The sequence below is a fragment of the Heteronotia binoei genome, chromosome 10, assembly GCF_032191835.1.
Source record: "Heteronotia binoei isolate CCM8104 ecotype False Entrance Well chromosome 10, APGP_CSIRO_Hbin_v1, whole genome shotgun sequence".
In the NCBI taxonomy this organism is placed as follows: Eukaryota; Metazoa; Chordata; class Lepidosauria; order Squamata; family Gekkonidae; genus Heteronotia; species Heteronotia binoei.
In genome coordinates this window covers 2,048,447-2,066,573 of record NC_083232.1, presented here as the reverse complement: position 1 = coordinate 2,066,573, position 18,127 = coordinate 2,048,447, and the positions used below count along the sequence as shown (strand labels likewise).

The 18,127-nt window shown below is 50.5% G+C and overlaps 1 protein-coding gene across 1 annotated transcript in view; it reads right to left on the bottom strand.

Annotated features, from left to right (window-relative positions):
• SCAP (SREBF chaperone) overlaps window positions 1-18,127 on the bottom strand; it is a 54,389-nt gene that overhangs the window by 25,141 nt on the left and 11,121 nt on the right. The window contains exons 6-12 of the mRNA XM_060247899.1: window positions 17,949-18,121; window positions 16,349-16,475; window positions 10,909-11,021; window positions 10,394-10,488; window positions 5,701-5,799; window positions 4,688-4,906; window positions 147-559 (exon numbers count right to left, since the gene is read on the bottom strand). Of these exons, the coding sequence (XP_060103882.1) occupies window positions 147-559; window positions 4,688-4,906; window positions 5,701-5,799; window positions 10,394-10,488; window positions 10,909-11,021; window positions 16,349-16,475; window positions 17,949-18,121 (1,239 nt within the window). The remainder of the gene's footprint in view (window positions 1-146; window positions 560-4,687; window positions 4,907-5,700; window positions 5,800-10,393; window positions 10,489-10,908; window positions 11,022-16,348; window positions 16,476-17,948; window positions 18,122-18,127) is intronic.

Below are 18,127 nucleotides of genomic sequence, written 5' to 3'. Positions count from 1 at the left end.
CACTCCCCACCCCCAACAGCAGACAAAGCCTTCCCTCTGCTTACCCAAAGCACCCCGCCCCCCCGCCCCACATTAAGGACACTATAAGGAAAAGAAGAGACTTCTCTGTCCTGACAGAAACACCAGCGTTGTCTTGCCAGACTCACCGCTTGGCCAGCGTAATGTTGTAGTAGCTGAAGAGTGACGGCCAGTGCCGGAAGGAGAGTTTCCTCCAGATCTCTTCATCCTCAGCCCCCCACGTCACTTCCGCCTTGGGGCCCACCTCCGGCTGCCCACTGCTTCCCCGGCTCTCCTGCGCCTCGCTACGGCGACCGGCCTCCTGCCTGCTCAGAGACTCTGATGTCTGGTTCTCCAGCAGCTGCTGCTGCACAGGGTCTGAAGGGAAGACGGAGAGGGACAGCTTGGCGTCACCTGTGGGGAGGACCTCTCCGGGAACTGGCATGGCCGGCAGACCCGCCTCGCCCAGCGGGCTTTGCTCAGTGACTTGTGAGGCCAGGTACGGACGAAGTCCTGCGGGGTCCGTGTAAACCAGGATGCCGATCCAGACCACTGTTCCAGCCTGAAAGACAAGGAGAAAGGACACTGTGACAACAGGTGGGCACATCGGCGCCCCTCTGCAAACATACAAGTCCTCCCAAACGAGAGCCCCAACATTCTGACCATGCAGGCCTTCTTGGCCACTGGAACACCAAGGCCTTGCTGGGTCCCTCTGCAGCCTTCTGCTACAGAAAAGGCCAGAAGAAGAAGAAGATGATGTTGGATTTATATCCCGTTCTATACTCTGAATCTCAGAGCAGTAATAATCTCCTCTGTGAGGCAGGTGGGGCTGAGAGAGCTCTGACAGAAACTGTCCTTTCAAGGACAACTCCTGCCAGAGCTATGGCTGACCCAAGGCCATTCCAGCTGCTGCAAGTGGAGGAGTGGGGAATCAAACCAGGTTCTCCCAGTTAAGAGTCCGCACACTTAACCACTACACCAAACTGGCTCTCTATTAGAAAAGAAGTGTCCGCACACTTAACCACTACACCAAACTGGCTCTCTATTAGAGCTATGGCACTTAACCACTACACCAAACAGAAGCAGATCATGGGAGACACAGAAGCTCCGGGTTTGATTCCCCACTCCTCCACTTTTCCACAGAGACCCCAGACTATCAGCCCACCTCCCCTTCCATACTAAGTGACCAGGCACAACCTGAGCCAACTTGCCACGGCCTGCAATGCCAGGTCCAAATTCTCTGGAACGCAGTCAGGCCGGCCATCCATTAGCAGACAGAGCTGGGTGTCATCTGCATATTGATGACACCCCAGCCCATACCTCTGGGCAATTTGGGCAAGGGGGCGCATGTAGATGTTAAATAACATCGGAGCGAGAACTGCTCCCTGCGGCACCCCACAATGTAGTGTGTGCCTCTGGGACAGCTCACCCCCGATTGCCACCCTTTGTCCCCGTCCCTTGAGGAAGGAGGAAAGCCATTGTAGGGCTAGCCCCCTAACCCGTGTCGGCGAGGCGGCGGGTCAGTAACTGATGGTCGAACGTATCAACTGCAGCCGACCGGTCTAACAGCATCAGCACCACCACGCCACCTCGATCCAGATGCCGCTGGAGGTCATCTACCAAGGCGACCAGCACTGTCTCCATCCCATGACCTGGGAGAAAGCTGGACTGGCAAGGGTCAAGGATGGAAGCGTCATCCAGAAAACTCTGCAACTGCAACGCCACTGCCCTCTCAATAATTTTACCTAAAACCGGTAAATTAGAGACCGGTCGGTAATTAGCCAATTCGCCCGGCTCTGCTGTACTTTTTTTCAGGAGGGGAAGGACCATGGCCTCTTTCAAGGGTTTTGGAAAGCGTCCCTCCGAGAGGGATCTATTTATGAAGTCCCATAAAGGACATCTAAGCTCCCTCTGACAAGACTTAATCAGCCAGGAGGGGCAAGGGTCCAAATCGCAAGCTGTTGGGCGTGCAGTAGAGAGAATTCTGTCGACTTCCTCCAGGCTGAGTGGGTCGAAGTGATCCAGAACTAGACCAGAAGGCAGGCACGGAGCCTCAAGTTCATGTACTGTATCCAATGTGATAGGCAAGTCCTGGCGGAGCGACGAGATCTTATCCGCAGAAAATTTCGCAAAAGCCTCACAGCCTATCTCCAATTCTCTCACATTTGGTCTGCCTTGAGGCAATGTAGTTAGGTTTCCAATTATTCTAAACAATTGTGCCGGGCGCGAATTTGCAGACGCAATCTTAGCCGCAAAGAAATCTTTCTTTGTGGCCTTGACTGCCATCTCATAAGAGCCAGTTTGGTGTAGTGGTTAAGTGTGCGGACTCTTATCTGGGAGAACCGGGTTTGATTCCCTGCCCCTCCACTTGAACCTGCTGGAATGGCCTTGGGTCAGCCATAGCTCTGGCAGAGGTTGTCCTTGAAAGGGCAGCTGCTGTGAGAGCCCTCTCCAACTCCACCCACCTCACAGGGTGTCTGCTGTGGGGGAGGAAGATAAAGGAGATTGTGAGCCGCTCTGAGACTCTTTGGAGTGGAGGGCGGGATATAAATCCAATATCTTCTTCATCTTCTTCTTCATAAACGTTCTATAGGATGTTCTCGTTGCTTCGTCACGAGATTAAAATACACCTAGTCCAGGGTGAGCTATATAGAGACAGCGGAGGTGCTAGTGTGGCTGAGAAAATACTGGGTTTCTAATGCTTTCAAGAGCCGCTGAGATTGGGCTGGCCTGTCCATCCAGGTCAAGGCAAGGACTTTTATACTGCACTGTTAATCTGTCAACTGCACTGCAATCTTTATAAACTTTAATCCTCCCAGAAGCAGAGGTTGGCAGCATTTCCGTCTCGGCAGCGGAGAACAGAGGCCGACAGGCTACAATGTTCCCAGGCCAGGCTGTTAAATCACTTGCTTGACAAAACCATGTATATTATCATCCTCCCACTCACCCACCCACCCCGTTTTCAGCAGTGCCTACAAAAGTACAAAGTATTTTTCTGCCTTTCTCACAATACGAGAACTCGTGGGCACTCAATTAAATTGCTGAGAAGTCGGGTTAGAAGGGATCAAAGGAAGTCCTTCTTCACCCAAAGGGTGAATAACATGTGGAATTCGCTGCCACAGGTGGCGGCGGCTACAAGCATAGCCAGCTTCAAGAGGGGGTTAGATAAAAATATGGAGCAGAGGTCCATCAGTGGCTGTTAGCCACAGGGTATAGATGGAACTCTGTCTGGGGCAGGGCTGCTCTGTATTCTTGGTGCTTGGAGGAGGGGCACAGTGGGAGGGCTTCTAGTGTCCTGGCCCCACTGGTGGACCTCCTGATAGCACCTGGGGTTTTTTTGGCCCCTGAGTGACACAGAGTGTTGGACTAGATGGGCCACTGGCCTGATTCAACATGGTTTCTCTTATGCTCTTATGGAACTGTCTGGGGCAGGGATGCTCTGTACTCTTGGTGCTTGGGCAAGGAGCACAGTGGGAGGGCTTCTAGTGTCCTGGCCCCACTGGTGGACCTCCTGATGGCACCTGGGTTTTTTGGACACCGTGTGACACAGAGTGTTGGACTGGATGGGCCATTGGCCTGCTCCAACATGGCTTCTCATATGTTCTTAAAATCCTGGAGCGACACAACCTATTCTGGCACATACAGTATACCATGATTGGGGGGGGAGGGTTGTGGGGGGAGTAATTATTCGTATAAATTTTGTATTAGTGTGTTCATTGATTTTTGAGGATGCCTCGTTGGAACTCTCTGTCTGGGGCAGGGGTGCTCTGCATTCTTGGTGCTTGGAAGGAGCAACAGTGGAAGGACTTCTAGTGTCCTGGCCCCACTGATGGACCTCCTGATGATACTTGGGTTTTTTGGACCCTGTGTGACACAGAATGTTGGACTGGATAGGCCACTGGTCTGATCCAACATGCCTTCTCTTATGTCCTTATGTCTGAGGCAAGTGATGCTCTGTATTCTTGGTGCCTGGGGAAGGTGGTGTGGGAGGGCTTCTAGTGTCCTGGCCCCACTGGTGGACCTCCTGATGGTCCCTGGGTTTTTTGGCCACTGTGTGACAGAGTGTTGGAATGGATGAGCCATTGGTCTGATCCAACACAGCTTCTCTTATGTCTTTATGTATGAGGCAGTGATGCTCTGTATTCTTGGTGCTTGGGGGGCGGAGCACTGTGGAAGGGCTTCTGGTGTCCTGGCCCCACTGGTAGACCTTCTAATGGCACCTGGGTTTTTTGGCCACTGTGTGACTCAGAGTGTTGGACTGGATGGGCCATTGGCCTGATCCAACATGCCGTCTGTTACGTTCTTATGCCTATGAAGTTTTAAAATAATCGTCCTGTCTCCTAGAAGCTAACCAACGGTCAACGAAAATGGACCCTCTGTGCACTTACTGCAAAAGTACTGTTGCTAGAGTTTTCTATTATGACACTGGAAAGATAAATGTCCACCTCCAGTAAATCAATGAACTGAGGGCCTTACAAACTTATCAACATTCGAATGCATGACAAACAGACAACAGGGGCAAATGGGCATATTTTTAGATATCTGGAAGCCTTTTACAGAAACATACATATAGATGCGCCACCACTATTGTTACAGTTGTGTCTCCATGCATACTCCATGTACACTTTCCCCTTTTCATTCTATTCACTTGCAGCAGACTAGGAAACCAACGAAGCCGCAGCTGGCCTACCATGATGAGCCTCTGCGCCAAGCGGGTTCTGGCAAAGAAGTAGATCACCCGCAGCCGCTTGGGCAGGCGCAGGTTCCTGAGGGAAGAGGGCTGCAGGGTGATGGTGTGGGGGGTGGCGGGTCGCAGGGGCGGCTGGCGCTCGTGCCGCTGGGAGCGACTCGCTGGCTTGGCTGGCGGCATGCAGGCTTCGGCCGGGAGCCTCCGGTTGAGATCGGCCAGCTGCCGAGAGAAGGGAAGTGGGAGGGGTTACAAACGGAATGCCCAGCCCTGTGCAGTCGACACCCACCCCCTGGGGGCTCTTCCCACTATTCCAAGATGATAAAAAGAACGCCCCCTCCCTCTCCAGCTCCTACTCCTTGGTGTAACAGGGAGCCCAACGTTGCAGCATGAACTCTGGAAAGGTCTTGAGGATCCTTCTTAAAACAGGGGTGGCCCAACTGCAGCTCGGGAGCCACGCGTTGCTGCAGCTTATTAAAACAGGGGTGGCCAAACTGCAGCTCGGGAGCCACGCGTTGCTCTTTCACACATACTGCGTGGCTCTCAAAGCCTCCACTGCACCACTGGCCAGCTTGGAGAAGTCCTTTTTCTGTTAAAAATCACTTCTCCAAGCCAAGCCAGCTTGGAGAATGCATTGAAAGTTGCTTTCTTTCCCCTCCTCCACCTATTTGCCTGCCTACCTGCCTTTCAGTTCTCAAACATCTGACATCCATGTCTTGTGGTTCTCGACATCTGACATTCATTCTATGTGGTTCTTAAAATTAAGCAAGTTTGGCCGCCCCGTATTAAAACATTTAAATCCTAAGGTTCCTCGCAGTCTAGGCAGCTGACATTCCATGATGCTCCTCTGGCGACATGCACTCGCTTTCAGTTGAGCTCTGGCCTGGCCTCACCCTCTTCCACACCCTCCCGCCTCATGGCAGTGAAGCCTGCCCTGCCTCTTCCCGCTTGGCCCCACTGCTGCCTTGTGTCTCCGCAGGACACAGCCCAGGAAGAGCCCCGCTCATGCCTCTTACCTCCATACGACGAATGTCGATGGACAGGACGGTGGTGAAGAAGAGCATCTGGAGGAAGAAGTCGGACACCAGGCCAACCACAGCGAACAGGCAGAACTCCTAAAGGCAAGACCCGGGAAAGAGAGGGCTGAATAAGGAGGGCTGCTGCCCCAGGGGTGTCATGCTCCTCCCCCACGTCCAGATAGTTCCAGATAGTTAGCAGCCTATCTGGAACTGTAAAAAATTGAAGCTCTGGATCTTAGCGAGATGTGCCTTGTCACGATTGGAGGCCAAGCTAAAAACAAGGGAGCAGGGCTTTTCGATAATGGCTCCCCAGTGGTGGAACCAGCTGCCAGAGGAGGTGCGGGCCCTGCGGGATCTTAACCAATTCCGTAGGGCTTGTAAAACTGCCCTCTTCCAACTTGCCTTCTAAGATGGAACCTTGGCAATGATATCAAGCCATCTCTATATATGTGCTGAAACATAGCACCATTAATTTACACCGGTTTTAAATTTTTTATGTAACTCAAATTCACGAACTTGTATTTTAACTGTATTTTATTGTATTAACTGTATTTTATTGTTATATCGTGGTATATGTACCATGTCTTGTAAGCTGCCCTGAGCCTGCCTAGGCGGGGAGGGCGGGATATAAATAAAAATTTATTATTATTATTAGAGAAATCCTGGAAGTAAAAAACGGGTTCTGAATTTCCAGATACCCGGTTTAGCTCTTGTGCAGTAAAAAATAGTTATTTTCTGCACGTCTAAGAATCCACATGGACCAGCCGACGTTCGCCCGTTCCCCTTGGCATTCTTAAGGTGGTCCTTCGTTCTATTTGCTTCACAGAAGACTGAACCTGCACCTTCTATGAAATTGACTTAAGAAAAAGGAAACTGCCTCTGTGGACTTTAAAGAATGTATCAACATCATCAGGCATTTGGCTCTTAGAATCAGAATCATAGAGCTGGAAGGGACCTCCAGGGTCATCTAGTCCAGGGGTGGCCAACGGTAGCTCTCCAGATGTTTTTTACCTACAACGCCCATCAGCCCCAGCCAGCATGGCCAATGGCTGGAGCTGATGGGAGTTGTAGGCAAAAAACATCTGGAGAGCTACAGTTAGCCACCCCTGATAGTCCAACCCCCTGTCCAATGTAGGTTTGATTCCCCACTCCTCCACTTGTAGCTGCTGGAATGGCCTTGAGTCAGCCATAGCTCTCACAGAATTATCCTTGAAAGTGCAACTTCTGTCAGAGCTCTCTCAACCCCACCCTTCTCACAGGGTTTCTGTTGGGGGTAGGTGGGAGGTAGAGGAGATTGTGACCACTCTGAGGCTCTGAGATTCAGAGCAGAGGGTGGGATATAAATCCAACATCATCACCTTCTCAGCGTGGATGGAAAGAGAGACAGGAGCCACGGGGTCCTCCCTCTTGACACATCTGCACCCCCAGCAGGCGTACGGAATGGTGCTGGCCACCCACACCTTCTCACGGAGGCAGAAATCCCACCAAAATTTCACAAGCTCCTCAAGACTGCCTTCGTCTTATCTGGGCATCTATGCATGCAAGCTCTATTCTGCCAGATGTTTCCATTTTTGCACAGGGAGAACTGAAGGTTGCCAGCTGCCTAAGACCAGCCAGCAGTGAACTGGGATTCGAACACAGATCTCCCGCAGCCAACACAGGACCGCAGACACTCACTTGCCCTGTTAACATGTAACACTGAGAGCCAATGCATGTTCTCTTTACAAGTAAAACCGGGGACCAATGCCTGGACTAATGTGGTGTTGAAATCATCTGTTGAGCAGTACAGGGATTGAATGCTACATGAGAATCACACATATTTAAAATAAACTGTACAGATTGTACATGCATTCACTATAACTCGTGAACAGGACTCATAGGTACAAGATAAACAAGGCAACAAGAAGGAAGGGGTCAGCAGCAAGCAGGATTTTTGTCATCATCTGGGCATGGAGCAGATGGCACTGGGGGGGGAGGGAGGTGTTTGTGAGTTTCCTGCATTGTTCAGGGGGGTGGACTAGAAGAAGAAGAAGATATTGGATTTATATCCCGCCCTCCACTCAAGAGTCTCAGAGCGGCTCACAATCTCCTTTATCTCCCTCCCCCACAACAGGCACCCTGTGAGGTGGGTGGGGCTGAGAGGACTCTCAGAGCAGCTGCCCTTTCAAGAACAACCTCTGCCAGAGCTCTGGCTGACCCAAGGCCATTCCAGCAGGTGCAAGTGGAGGAGTGGGGAATCAAACCCGGTTCTCCCAGATAAAAGTCCGCACACTTAACCATTACACCAAACTGGCTCTCAATTTTATCTTTGCCACACCCAGCCTTTCCAGTTCGACCTTTCCCTCTTCCCTGTTCTTCTGCTGTCTTCTGATGGGAGAGTCTCTCAATTCCCTTTTCTCACTTGATCTTATTTCACATTTGACTTTTTCTTTTGCTTTTTGGAGAAGTCACCGTCATGGTCAAATGGGAATCAAAGCATTGAGCTGTTTCCCTTGGTTTTCCAGACTGGACTAGATGACCCTGGAAGTTCCTTCCCACTCTAGGATTCTATGATTCTATTCTATGCTTCTAGGGAGCCTGTCCTCGGTGACTGGAAACCATCAAGCAATTTACAACAAATGTTGCCGGTATTTGCTTGCCTAACTGATCCTGGAAAAACATGGAGCCTTGCAGGGCACAGATGCCCATTCCCAGTGAAAGTCCTGAGCCAGTTTTCCTTTGCTCTTTTATCGCCATGATGGGGGGCGGGGCCCCCTTGGCAACTGCAGCGGCCTTGCCACATGGGTGCTCTGTGAAGGGCCAAGGCCTCCCTGTTTCAGCCAATCCAGTGCAAAGGTCCCCAGTGAGTTGGGGCAGCCGGTGTCTCCGTGATGTGCCTGCTGCGTTCTTCATGCTCAGGGACACAGATAAGAGAGCCCCGTCCCAGATGCTAATCAGACAGTGTTACTTTAGAGGCAGGAGAGGCAGAAATAGGGTAGACAAGCCACAGGGTTGGAACCAGTGGTCCCTCTAAGCCAGGGGTGTCAAACCCATTTGTTATGAGGGTCGGATCCGACATACATGAGACCTCGTTGGGCCGGGCCAAGTCGGACCAGGCTGTGTGTGTTCCTGTTTAAAATTAGGTAGCAGAGATAGAAACCTTATAAAGGACACAGACAAACACACACAACAAACTTAAACTAAAACATGCTTAAAACATTAGTGCTTCTTGGTGTTAAAGGTACTTTCTTTGTATCTCTCCCATGGGATCCAGGGAGCTGGGCAAAGGAAACTCTGGGACCAGGAGGGGGGAGGAGCCTCAGCCAAGAGAAGGAAGAGAGGCTTGGCTCAGTAGCTCTGCTGTGTGATTGAGAGAGCCTGGCAAAGAAAGCTCTGCCTCCCCCACTTCCTCCCCAAGGAAGGAGCCTCAGCCAATGGAGAAAGAAGAAGAAGATATTGGATTTATATCCCGCCCTCAGAGTCTCAGAGCGGCTCACAATCTCCTTTACCTCCCCCCCCCACAACAGACACCCTGTGAGGTTGATGAAGATATTGGATTTATATCCCGCCCTCCACTCCAAAGAGTCTCAGAGCGGCTCACAATCTCCTTTACCTCCCCCCCCCCCACAACAGACACTCTGTGAGGTAGATGAAGATATTGGATTTATATCCTGCCCTCCACTCCAAAGGGTCTCAGAGCAGCTCACAATCCTCTTTCCCTTCCTTCCCCACAACAGACACCCTGTGAGGTAGAAGAAGATATTGGATTTATATCCTGCCCTCCACTCCGAGGAGTCTCAGAGTGGCTCACAATCTCCTTTACCTTCCTCCCCCACAACAGACACCCTGTGAGGTAGATGAAGATATTGGATTTATATCCTGCCCTCCACTCCGAAGAGTCTCAGAGCGGCTCACAATCTCCTTTACCTTCCTCCTCCACAACAGACACCCTGTGAGGTGGGTGGGGCTAAGAGAGCTCTTACAGCAGCTGCCCTTTCAAGGACGACCTCTGCCAGGGCTATGGCTAACCCAAGGCCATTCCAGCAGGTGCAAGTGGAGGAGTGGGGAATCAAACCCGGTTCTCCCAGATAAGAGTCCACACACTTAACCACTACACCAAACTGGCTCTGGTTTTGCTCTGTAGTTCCTGTGCGACTGAGCAAGTATGGCACAGCAAGATGTAATGCAGAAGGAAGCAAGAGAGAGGCAGAAGGAATCAGATGACAGCCAGTTTCTCAAGGGTCTGAGAGGAGCCCTCCAGGGGCTCGATTTGGCCCCTGGGCCGCATGTTTGACACCCCTGCTCTAAGCTGTGTGCCAAGGAAGCCCCGGTCGGCAGCAATCTGGAGCTGCAGAGGGTCTTGCACTGCCCTTTCCCCATTTTAAGATTACAGCAGTTCTATTCTGCTCGGGATGTGAACTGCTCCACTCAGCGGGTGGGGGGCGGGAAGCAGAGGGAACATCGGTTCGAAATATATAGAAGCCTCTGAACTCAGAGGACTACGCCTCTGTTCTACTGTCACGATCCAAGAGGAACAAAGATGCCCTCTGCCTCTTCCAGCAGGCTCAAAGAACTTGGCAATGCTGGAGGGAGAAGGAGAGCAGACCACACTAAGAACCCTTCCAACCAGGGCACGTCTGGAAAGAAAGGTTCAGGCAACGCTGGGACTGTAGGAGGGGAGGGGGATGGAGCCTGCCACCTGACCACGTACCTGGATGGCTGGGACAAGGGTGAAGTAACCAATCAGAATGATCCCCAGCTCTGTGGCCATGTTCTTCATGATGGACCAGCTCTCGTTGCTCAGTCCTGGGGGGGGAAGGGATATGCACAGAGATCGGGTCACTCACACAGCTGCCGAAGCCAAACAAAATTACAGCCAGATGCAAAAGCAAATAGCGACTTTGTCCAAAAAGCCGTTATAAGACCCCAGGTGCCAGGCAGTTTTCTGGGCTGAGGGGAGGAGCAGCCTCAAGACCACCTTCTCCTCACACCCGGGCCTCAGGCCAGCTGCCAGTTCCATGTGGGCACACACTGCCCAGGCTCCATCCAAGCCTCAGGACTGAGCTGAGGAAAACGAAGGGAAGAGGCAGCCAATCAATGAGAAGGAGGCGGGGCCTGGAAAGCATATAAAGCTCCACCCAGGGAATGTGAGGGGGTTCAGGCCCTGAATCTGGGCAGAGAGGTCTCACGTAGTGGCACGGCCAACAGCACTGCTTTCCCACATACCTTGTGCAATCCTCAGCTTCACTTCCAGGTCAACTGGTGTGGAAACCACGGACTTGGTGAGGACCAGCACATTCTCCAGGCCAATCACAACAACGAGGTAAGGGAAGATCTCTCTAAGGGGATGACAGAAGCGAGAGTAGAACGTAAGAAGCACCGCAGAAACAGATCTGTGCAAGGCGGCTTGTGAGCTCCAGGAGCTCATGTCAATAACATTCAATAAAACAGAGGTGGGGCGGGGGGAGAGACACACATTTGTGACCAACGCTGGTCACGTGCATGTATAGAGTGCCCTCAAGCTGCAGCTGACTTCTGATGACCCCATCTTCAAGGCAAGGCGTGGTCTGCCATTGCCTGCTTTTGTGCAGCAATCCAAAACTTCCTTGGTGGTCTCCCATCCAAATGCTAACGAGAGCCAACCCTGCTTCGTTCCCAAGGTCTGAGGAGATCAAGCCAGCCTGGGCCAGCCAGATCAGGACAAAAGACAAACAAAGGTGCTGTGCCATTGCTTGCTTCTACGCAGCACTGCAGGACCTCGCTGGAGGTCTCCCTTCCAAGTACTCACCAGGGCTGGTCCTGCTTAACTTCTTCTTCCTCCCCCCCCCCCCACCTCTTACGGTTTTATTTTAGTTTATTATAACAACCACAGACATTACACAACAAACCACCACATAAGCATTGTACATCCACTCCCGTTTCCCTCACTCAACTTCACTAACACATAAAAACAAACATATAAGTGATTGAAGAGGAGGCAGCGATTTACACATTTATAATAATCCAGTTAATTTCCTTGTTTTTCCATTTGTCACCCTGCCTCTAGATTTGGCAACTTGTCCGTTCCCACCTTCTTCTTTTTCCCTCATAACCAGTCATAAAACAGATTCCAATTACCTTTTGTTTGTTGTTCTTTGTTTACCAGAGAGAGCCAGTTTGGTGTAGTGGTTAAGTGTGCGGACTCATATCTGGGAGAACCCGGTTTGATTTCCCACTCCTCCACTTGCAGCTGCTGGAATGGCCTTGGGTCAGCCATAGCTCTAATAGAGAGCCAGTTTGGTGTAGTGGTTAAGTGTGTGGACACTTATCTGGGAGAACCGGGTTTGATTCCCCACTCCTCCACTTGCAGCTGCTGGAATGGCCTTGGGTCAGCCATAGCTCTAATAGAGAGCCAGTTTGGTGTAGTGGTTAAGTGTGCGGACTCTTATCTGGGAGAACCGGGTTTGATTCCCCAATCCTCCTCCACTTGCAGCTGCTGGAATGGCCTTGGGTCAGCCAGAGCTTTAATAGAGAGCCAGTTTGGTGTAGTGGTTAAGTGTGTGGACTCTCATCTGGGAGAACCAGGTTTGATTCCCCACTCCTCCCCTTGCACCTGCTGGCATGGCCCTGGGTCAGCCAGAGCTCTAACAGAGAGCTAGTTGGGTGTAGTGGTTAAGTGCATGGACTCTTATCTGGGAGAACCGGGTTTGATTCCCCACTCCTCCACTTGCACCTGCTGGAATGGCCTTGGGTCAGCCATAGCTCTAATAGAGAGCCAGTTGGGTGTAGTGCTTAAGTGCACGGACTCTTATCTGGGAGAACCAGGTTTGATTCCCCACTCCTCCACTTGCATCTGCTGGAACAGCCTTGGGTCAGCCATAGCTCAAATACAGAGCCAGTTTGGTGTAGGGGTGAAGAGCACAGACTCTTATCTGGGAGAACAGGGTTTGATTCCCCACTCCTCCCCTTGCACCTGCTGGCATGGCCCTGGGTCAGCCAGAGCTCTAATAGAGAGCTAGTTGGGTGTAGAGGTTAAGTGCATGGACTCTTATCTGGGAGAACCGGGTTTGATTCCCCACTCCTCCACTTGCACCTGCTGGAATGGCCTTGGGTCAGCCATAGCTCTAATAGAGAGCCAGTTTGGTGTAGTGCTTAAGTGCACGGACTCTTATCTGGGAGAACCGGGTTTGATTCCCCACTCCTCCACTTGCATCTGCTGGAACAGCCTTGGGTCAGCCATAGCTCAAATACAGAGCCAGTTTGGTGTAGGGGTGAAGAGCACAGACTCTTATCTGGGAGAACAGGGTTTGATTCCCCACTCCTCCACTTGCAGCTGCTGGAATGACCTTGGGTCACCCATAGCTCTGGCACAGGTTGACCTTGAAAGGGCAGCTGCTGCGAGAGTCCTCTCAGCCCCACTCACCTCACAGGATATCTGTTGTGGGGGAGGGAGATAAAGGAGATTGTGAGCCGCTCTGAGACTCTTGAGTGGAGGGCGGAATATAAACCCAATGTCATCGTCTTCTTCCCTTTTCTTTTAACATATCAGACAAGGTATCCATTTCTGCTATATGTAGAATCATTACTAACAAGTCATCCGATGTCGGTACATCTTTTTTTCCCCAGTGTCTTGCCAACAATATTCTTTGCAGCCGTTATTACGTCCAGAGTTATATGCTCTGCTTGTTTCCCCCATCTTATCAGGTGTCAGATTTAGTAAAAATAATTCTGGTTTGAAAGGAATGATTACATTAAGATATCTTTTGAAGCAAATCGTGCGCCTTAATCCGAACTTCTGAGATCTGCTGAGAATGGGTCATTTCGGTCAGGGCAAGACTGGGTTTACTGTAACAAATACTTGTAGAAAGGGAGGCGATGCAATTGCAATAGGAAGCCTGGGTCTGTGCACACACACTGCAGATGCTGCTGACCTTCCTGCTGCCATACAGCAGCTAGAGTTGCAAAAAGCAGCAGCCGAAGTGTCTGCTGATGGTCCACAGATTCCACGCAGAGCGCTGGTCCCTGCCCCACCAGCCAAGGGAAGCCCAGCACTTGCCCTGGAAATGGGCATGTTTGGCTGCTCTAAGGGGAAGGTCATGGAGAAAAATGCAATGCTCCTCTGCCCTGTTTGTGTAACCGGCTGAGCTGTTTGCATAAGCAGGTGATGCAAGACTGAGATCAAGGCCAGGCAGCAAACGAGGTTCAAATGCCTCAGAAGAACCCCGAGGGGGGGGGGGGGGGAGAAACACTGTTTAAGAAAAAGAAAGAAAAAGAACTGGCCACCCCCTCTAGAGACCTGCTCAGAGCAGCTCGTAGAAACAGTTAACACCACAGAAATCCTTTTCAAAAATCACCACCAATGAAAGAAACCTGCCTGGGGTGTAGAAAGAACTCTCAGCTATGGTGACCTTCCTTGTCCTGAGAGCTGCAGGGGTGCAGAAGGGCTAACCTAAGCATGCCGGGGCTCCTTCCTGCTTAAGCGCATCTCCCCAGCTGCAAAGATCTGGTTCAAATTCTCACTTAGCTGTCGAGTTCAAGGAGTGACCTTGCATTATTCACCTGTCAGCCTAGCCTACCTCACTGGGTTGCAGTCAGGAGAGAATGCAGATAGGGGAGGAACAATGAATTACAACTGACCACTGGGGGTTTCCACTAATAGGGGGGGGAGTTGCCCATTCTCCTCTCCTGCGGCAGACATCAGACTCTCCTCAGGCTATTCCTGGGGGTCACTGCCCCTCAGGAATCCTTTGGGGTTGTGGTGGGGAGGCAGTGGGGGAATCCAGCTCTGCTGACGGAACACCCTTCTGTCAGCAGGATTCAAGGCACTGGGATTATTTTTTCTCAATATTTAGGGGGGAAAGCAGCCACAAGGGGCTGTGATTTAAAGGGGCCAATGTGAAGGAAAAGGGAAGAAGGGCTGTTTGAGGGGGGGAACAAAAGTACCTATACCGTTTTCCTTGGGGGGGATGGGGAGGCAATTTGAGGCAGACAAAGAATACTGTTAGGGGCTAAAGAAAAAAACGAACCCAGGTTTCTCCCCCCAGAAAACATTGCTCCAAGAAACCTCCTTCATGTTCCCTGGAGATACAGTCCACTCCTGGTAACCAGGGAAACATTTTCTTTACCCACAGAGAGAGAGGTTTGCAGGGCAGCAAAAATACCCCAGATATCAACAGCATCAGCCATTATTGTCAGATGTTTTCCACCTCATGTGGAAGTGTGTTTTCAAGCTATGGGTGTTTGGGAACTGAAAATACCGTCTTCTGCCACCAGAACAGGGGTTTCCCCCTTTTTATGGGATATTTTCTACCCTAAGGTACACTGGAATTTAGGCTGAGATACAAATATTCCCTGGGATACAACAATATGTGCAAGGTTTTTTTTTCCTTAGCTGGTCAGCAGGATTTTAATGCCTGTAAAATTTCAGTCATTTTTATTGCTCCATTGCACACACCATATTGTTGTACTGTTTCTATAATTTTCTAATCTTTCGTTTCACTGTTTGTCTTACATATTGTTCTGTCTTACTGTATAAACCATATTGTTTCAGTGTGCTGTTTACAAATTTTGTAGACTTGTGTTATTGTATTTATTTTATGTTTTATATGGCTCTGGCTGCATTGTTTTAATTCTTTAATCTACTTTAAGCCTCAAACAGGAGTGGACTATAAACAAAGCCAATGGATAGTACTGAGGTTTAAGGGCATTTAGGAGTTTTAAAAGGGGATGGGGGGTGTTTTGTTGATTCCCTCCCCTCCCCTCCCCAGACACCCAAAGACTGCTCACCATGGTGTTCTGGAAAATCCACTGTATCCCTCCCACTGTCAAAGGCTCAGTGGGAGGAGAAATCTGCACAAATCACTTGCCCTCTCACCTCTGCAACTTACATAAATTTTGGCAATGCATTCTACACACCCTGTGGGTCAATGAGCATGTTATGCAGCTGCACTGGCTCCAAACTCTTTAGACAAATTACCTGCATGATTTCATGGTTGCATTTGCACATGTAAAATGTTGTGTGTATCTCTTTTTAATTTGCAAAGTTTGAATCAGAACGTTCAAAGGCGGGAGTTTAATTGGGCAGGCACAGGAGAATGGACGTATATGGACATATGAAGCTGCCTTATACTGAATCAGACCCTCAGTCCATCAAAGTATTGTCTTCTCAGACTGGCAGCAGCTCTCCAGGGTCTCAAGAGGAGGTTTTTCACACCTCTTTGCCTGGACCCTTTTTTGGAGATGCCAGGGATTGAACCTGGGACCTTCTGCTTCCCCAGCAGATGCTCTACCACTGAGCCACCATCCCTCCCCTAAAGTTCCCTTAATTCCTTGTGAACATATGAACATATGAAGCTGCTTTCTACTGAATCAGACCCTTGGTCCATCAAAGTCAGTATTGTCTACTCAGACTGGCAGCGGCTCTCCAGGGTTTCAAGCTGAGGTTTTTCACACCTCTTTGCCTGGACCCTTTTTTGGAGATGCCAGGGATTGAACCTGGGACCTTCTGCTTCCCAAGCAGATGCTCTACCACTGAGCCACCATCCCTCCCCTGAATAGACAGGAGGCCTGAATTCAGCAGGCAGGGAAAGCAGCTCCTACATCTGGGGCACAGAACCAGCAGCTGTTCTTCGGTGACTTCTCCATCTCACTCCCACACACACCCTTTAGTCTGGGTTTTGGCACATACCCTCCGTTGAGTGTCGGCGTCAGGCCGAAGAGTGTGCACAGGCCAACGGACATGAGCAGAGAGCTGAGGACGGTCACCACCGCAGCCAGAGCCAAACCCCATTTCGATTTCACCAGGTCAATCTTGCCTGTGAGAGAGAAAGCAAAGGGTCTACGATGTCATTCCTTGGATGGAGACAGAACACCTCCCCAAAGCTAGGGTGGGAAGGCCAGGACAGCTGACTGGGCCTGTCTATGTTCATGTGCCTATTTTGGTAGACACGTCCCAACTCTGAAGCAAAGCAGTTGGTCTATGTCAAACATATCTTTTAAAGCACTGTCTGGCCTGGCACCAGCATACCTAAGGGCAAGGCTTTTTTTGTAGCAGGAACTCCTTTGCCTATTAGGCCACACATCCCTGATGCAGACAATCCTCCTGGAGCTTACAGGTGGCCCCGTAAGAAGAGCCCTGTCAGCTCTTGGAGGATTGGCTACATCAGTGGGGTGTGGCCTAATAGGCAAAGGAGTTCCTGCTACAAAAAAAGCCCTGCCTAAGGGTTAACCTAACTTCTCCCATATGAACCTGCCCACTCACTCTGTCACTCAAAGCTTAGAGGCCCAGTTTCGGATGTTCCTTTCAGTTGAGGCTAGATTCGGGGGGAGGTGGGGCAACCTAAGAAAGGACCCTCTCTGTGGTGGCACCAAAACTTTGGAACTCTCTTCAGGGAGATAAACCTGCCTCCCACTATTGGTGTCTTTCACTGGCAGGTGAACACTTTTTTGTTTCATATATGAACATATGAAGCTGCCTTCTACTGAATCAGACCCTCGGTCCATCAAAGTCAGTATTGTCTTCTCAGACTGGCAGCGGCTCTCCAGGGTCTCAAGCTGAGATTTTTCACACCTCTTTGCCTGGACCCTTTTTTGGAGATGCCAGGGATTGAACCTGGGACCTTCTGCTTCCCAAGCAGACGCTCTACCACTGAGCCACCGTCCCTCCCTCATCTGACTTACCCCCAATAACAGTTATTGTCCTTTAATCTTGTTCATGTATTTAATTGAATTATTTTTATCATTTTAACTGCTTTTTAAAAATTGTTTCAATTTTTTTATGTTTACCACCTTCTCAAACCTTATTAGCGGGGGGGGGGGGGTTGGTAGAGAAAGCCTGGCATGAACTTATTCGCATATTCGGCCACACCCCCTGACATTATCGTTTCAAAAAGGGCTTTTCTATAGAAAAAGCCCAGTAGGAAAGAAGCCAAGCCAGCCGGAACTGCGTTCCTGCTTAAAAAAAAAAAAAAAAAAAGCCCTGCTAATTAGAAAGATGGCACAAAAACGTTTAATGAACAAGCATCATTCTCAAAGGCAGGATGCAATGAAAAATGCAAATGTCCTCTCTCCAAAATCACAGCCCAGGTTCTTCTTCTCAAGACCCCAAAGCGATTCCCCCAAATGCCCCGTAAGCCACTGAAATAATACCCTTTGCAGCGATGGGTGCTGAGGAGACACCCAAGCTGCTGTTTCTCTTCCCACTTCCTTCCCAGGCTCCAGGCACTGATCTCTCTGCTGCTTCCTCACACAGGGACGGAGTCTGCCAGCTCCCCCCTCCCGCAACTCACGCGTAGAAAAGTAGATGTAGGCAAAGAGGATGATGTAGGTGGTGACGAGGGGGATCAGCTCCGCGATGCCGATCTCCTCCTTGAAGTGAACGTGGACCATCTGCTCCTCCCGCAGGGTGCAGTTGGGGCTGGGGTGCAGCAGCTTAAGGCGGGAGCGCAGGCTGGAGAGGAACCTGCCA